The following is a 5,349-nucleotide window of genomic DNA, read 5'->3' on the forward strand; positions in this document are numbered from 1 at the left end:
TTATTCATTATGCTACACAATGGGGATAGCTCAACCCCCGTAATTCCTTCAGGTTCAATATTAATAATTTTTATTTAAAAATGGTTAAAAACCCAAAAATAATGCATGCATGGATTATTCTTAGGTTTAATTTAATCTAATTACAAATTTCACATTACTCTTAGGGGTGCAACTTAAGGGGTTGGGTCAGGTTGAGGATCAACCGAAGCCTAACCTAAAGTCTTAAACCTTGGTTTTGGGCTTAGATTAATTTAATTATGACTAAAAATAATCTATGGATTAATTTAATTATAACGTTTAATTATTAACGAAGTAAAATAAATAAAATAGAATACTAACGAATAATATGAAAAAAAAATTATTTGTTAAGTAATTAGTAGTAATTTATTATTTATGTTAAAAACTATTAATTTAATTAATCTAAATTACTAAATTATTTTTTAACAAATTATTAAAATACTAATATAATTATCAGTTTCCATTGTTTCACTTTGCCTTGATAAATCCCGTGCATCGCACGGGTCCCCGCTAGTTGCTATACAAATCTACTACAATAAGAGAATCAGAAGAGAGGATTCTCCGATGCTCAAGTGAGCGAAAAACAATTGGAAGTAAAGTGTCCATTACTTTGGGTTAAGTGCCTTTGTATAGAATAGGAATCCTGGTCAAAAGACTACTAGGGTTTCCTTGTTTCAACTCCATTTACAAATTGATCAAACCATCTTGAATTAGAGTTTCCTCTTTTCCATTCTTTCTTTATTGATGATTTCTCCATCTTGCCCCTTATTAGGGCCACGCCATATGTCACTAAGGCTATGCTTGGTTTGAAGGAAAAAGTAGGAAAATGAAGGGAAAGATAGAAAAACTTATACAAGGCTTGGAAAGGTTTCCTTGCCTTTCCCTTCCTTTCCCTACCTTTTCCTTCAAACCAAACATAGCCTAAGGACGAGTATTCAGTTTGCTCAATTAAAAACCAAATTGAATAAATTGAAATTTTAAAAACCAAACCAAAACTGCATTACAGAAAAGTCAAAATAACTGAACCAAAATATTTTGTGCTATTTTCGATTAAAATCAAATTTTAAAAATATATATACTATATTATATGTATTATAACATGTAATATATAATATGAAATTGTCATTGACACTTTACTGGTAGAACTTTAGCCTAAAAATATATATTATATATTATATAACAAAGTTTGGTTAATTCAGTTAAATAAATCAAACCAAAACCTAATGGAAGGATGGAATGATGCCGTATCAATGGAGTCTGAATCTCCTGCCCTCAGAAACTCTGCTCACATTTATCTACATAACATTTTAGTTAGACCTGTTCATGGGTCGGGTGGCCCGACGGGCCAGCCCGGCCTCTGGACGGGCTTGAACAGGTATATGGGCCCGTGGGCTTAATCTCGGGCCAAAAAGCCCAGCCCGCAATAAATTCGAGTCGGGCTCGGGATTTGCCAAAATAGCTCGACCCGAGGCTGGTCAGCCCGACCTATAATTAAACCTAAAAACCCTAGTTGAATACCCCTCTTTTTTTTTTCACCTCTTTTCCTTATTTTTCCAGCCGAACCCTTCTTCTCCACATCCTTTTTCCCTTCTTTATATTCTTTTTTTTAATGTAAATAAATTTTGAATTTATATTCTTTTTCTAATGTAAATAAATTTTAATTTATATTGATTATTGAATAGGGAAAATTTCTATTTTTTTTTATTAGGTCGGGCTTCGGGCTCGGGCTCAGGCTTTTTATCAGGGCCGAGCTGGGGCTCAAGTTGTAGGCCCATTGGTCGGGCCGGGCTCGGGCTTGGGCCTAACATATTTCTATTAATGAAGAGTAAAAGCCCGGCCCGAGCTTAGCCCGAGCCTGGCCCGGCCCGGCCCATGAACAGATCTAATTGCAGCCATACATGCATCTCATTCTCCTACATAGTATTATGATGTTCCCAATTCACGGGGTAGTGTGTTGTGGGTAGACGTGGACAGGAGATGGAGAACGGGAGAAAATTGCCATTCCTAATTTTATTCATGTAGACCAGTTTTTCAGAACTCCGGTTCACGTCAAATGACGTGGCATATCATGATTGACCTTGCATCGTTCGGTTCCCGTGGAAGGTTCTGACACCCATGTGATAGAGCACAACGCCAACTCTTCAAGCATGATGGATCATTGATCTACGGTAATGGGACCATTTTGAACACAGTACTCACTTTGGGTGTCTCTCTCTTTTTCTTTCTATGGTCCCGGCTCACATAGTAAACCGATCATGGCGTGCCACGTCATCATTTTATGTGGCCCCAGAACACCCATCCCAAAGGTGTAGTCAAATCGTCAAAGAGAATGCCCATTCATCTGCTGCCAGGTGTCTGGTCAGTCGGATAAATGTAGTCAACTCTTTGACTGCATGTTCACCGGTTTATATCAGATGTACCTGCCTGCCAATTAGTTATTACCGATTTCTCTCTCTCTTGTTCTGTATTATTCAATTCTAGCTTCTCATGAAAAGATTCCTCCTTTTTCATTCTCAGGAAGAAGAGACCCCATAAATTATAGAAGCAGGGGAAAGAAAATATTAGAAAACCCCCAGAACACCCATCACCTCCTTGCATTCGTATCTTAGATCTCCTTCATCGTCTCCAACTCTCCATTATATATTCCTTCACCTCTTCTTCTTTCTGGTCTTAATTTCTTCCTTCTTTCTTCATGGCTGCAGAGTTAAATTCCGACTCCACTAACAATCTCAGTATCATCGTCGAACGGAATCCATCAGATTCACGCTTAGCTGAATTGGGTATCAAGTCATGGCCTAAGTAAGTCTTCTCCTCCTCCTCCTTCTTCTTCTTTTAAACAACGTAGATTTTCTATTTCCTGGTAGTGTTGTGTTTGGTTGTTCTCATGCCCATCTTCTTCTTCTTCTTCTTCTTCTTCTTCTTCTTCTTCTTCTGGTGTAGATGGGGATGCCCACCAGGAAAGTTTCCACTGAAATTTGATGCAAGAGAGACCTGTTATTTACTGAAAGGAAAAGTGAGAGCATACACAAAAGGATCGTCTGAGTACGTGGAGTTTGGCGCTGGAGATCTTGTGATCATACCCAAGGGATTAAGTTGCACCTGGGACGTAACAGTTTCCGTTGATAAGCACTATCAATTTGATTCGTCCTCCTCTACTTCTACTTAGTAATTTGACAATTTCCTCCATCCCCAGATCATACACAGTCTAGTTCTCTTCCTCCCCTCAATTTCCTTCTTTATTTAATCTCAACTAGTTGTCTTGTTTGAGCTCATGTTAATATTCTATCAACTTACAAAGCTGGTAATGCTTTGGATGCCATAGTCAAAGAAAGGAAATACAAATAATCAGTCAGTCAATGTTCATCGCATTCAAAGTAATCTTATTTAATTTCTTTTAATGAATGAATGAATGAGCTTTTAAATGTTCCCTTTGACCAGTTGGATAAGGATAGATTTTTATCCTACAGAAATTAAACCATCTCTTTTTTTAATATTTCTTTCACTGTTCTTGCCCACTTTAATTTCTAGGGTTTACTTTCCCAGTAATGGTGAAACCATGTGGGCCCTTCATATCAACATGGATGGTCTAGATTGATTTGGTGGGTAGTTAGCATATGGGCCATGGTTGATGCATATGTTGCAGAGTGGGGAATATATCATTCCCAGATTTGTATCAGGGTCACTTTCCTTTTGGTAAAAGGATGTTTTACTTATTTTGATAGAATTGTCCTGCTACCCACAAGTTGTTCCCACACCCTACCCCACTGGACACAACATAAAATATCTCCCTTTTCAGTCATTGGGATTTGGGAGATGTTCCCGTGGTGGTTGGGATGTGGGAACATTTGTAGGTAGCAGATCCGGAGTGGAAATTTGTAAGGTTCAGGGTTTGTCCATTTGTGTTTGGTCGGCTGGATGCGCCTATGCCTGCTATTGGCCTGGTCACAAACAACTCCTTAATAATTAATTTCTTTGCATCCAAACAGAACTTCATGACTCAATTTCATTTTTTAATTTTAAATTTTAATTAAATATTACACTTTTGTATGATCACCATTCTTTTTCAAGTTTGAGGAGGTTCATGAACTTAGCAAACATCATGTCTTTTAATTTTAACCACAACTAGTGGGAAGACAAATTAAGGACATGTTTGTTTGACAACTAAATGTGTTTGTATTGGTTTGCTGCAAGCAACATGAGTAGAAAATTTGCAACTACTAAGATGGTTTTTGGTACTCTGGTATTTCTTTACTTTGGAATTTAAGCATAATTAGCAATAAAGAAGGATCCAATGTGCTGACCAGCAGGGAGTTTAAGTGTTCTAGCTTTTTTTTTTAGTTTAAATTATTTAAACCACCACTGTATTTTCTGATAAATGCTTTAAACCTCCCCCTGTAATTTGACCTCTCCAAATTCTTCCCTCAACATTTTTGAGAAATTATACAAACAGTTCCATTAGCTGGACAATTAAGAAGCCAATTGAAATGATGATGTCTTGCTTTGAAGTGTCTTTCGGCAGAAATACCCCCATCCAAAGTCCAAACAGGCTCTTTTAGAATTATTTATTTGTTACATTAAAAAAGATGACATCATCATTTCTAATTAAGTTCTTAGAATTAAAAGTACAAGGGAGAATTTTGGAGGGGTAAAACACGACTCCGGATCTCCTACCCACAAAATACTACACCCATGAGTTAGGAACTTGGGATCTTCTGCCGGGTGATCCAGACTCCCCTATATGGGGATGTGATGTCATGTGAGTAAGTGTGGATATAGCTCTTGTGGGTAGGAAATTCAAGCTCGTAAAACGCACGGGAGGTTTAAATAATTTACCTTGAATATATATATATATATATATATATATAAAGCAAGACGGTCCACATCATTATGCCTCTCCTTGTTCCATTACTCCCATCCGTCATTCTCCTTGATTCTTTCTCTTCTTCCCTTTCCATCACTCCCATTAAGCCATATCACCATTCCCAACCCAACTATCTAAAAATATTCTAAAAATCTCTGTCCTAAAGTATCTCCTCTAAGCCATTAGGAACATGTTAACCCACTCCCCAATCAATTTCTAAAATAATATTGTAAATAACTAATTTCACTTATATCAATTAATAATTATAGAAAATACCTTTCAAAAAAATAAAATTTATTAGTAATAATTTTACAATAATAGTGTCCATTCATTATATATACTAAAATTAATAATTATTTTATTTTTAGTAATTATTTATTGAATTTTAGATAAATATGTTTTCAATAATTATATATTGGAGATTAAACAACTATTATTTAACTTTTGGAATTTAATTTTTCGTATTTATT

General features: G+C 36.2%; 1 protein-coding gene across 1 annotated transcript; it reads left to right on the plus strand.

The window, feature by feature from the left end:
• Positions 1 to 2,462: 2,462 nt before the first annotated feature.
• Positions 2,463 to 3,489, plus strand: LOC104602102 (RmlC-like cupins superfamily protein). Its single transcript, XM_010265666.2, has 2 exons — positions 2,463 to 2,817; positions 2,959 to 3,489. The coding sequence occupies exons 1-2, from the start codon at positions 2,711 to 2,713 to the stop codon at positions 3,182 to 3,184; spliced, it is 333 nt and encodes a 110-aa protein (XP_010263968.1). The 5' UTR covers positions 2,463 to 2,710; the 3' UTR covers positions 3,185 to 3,489.
• The last annotated feature ends 1,860 nt before the right edge of the window (positions 3,490 to 5,349 follow it).

The sequence above is a fragment of the Nelumbo nucifera genome, chromosome 3 (genome assembly GCF_055504915.1).
Source record: "Nelumbo nucifera cultivar China Antique chromosome 3, China Antique-T2T, whole genome shotgun sequence".
In the NCBI taxonomy this organism is placed as follows: Eukaryota; Viridiplantae; Streptophyta; class Magnoliopsida; order Proteales; family Nelumbonaceae; genus Nelumbo; species Nelumbo nucifera.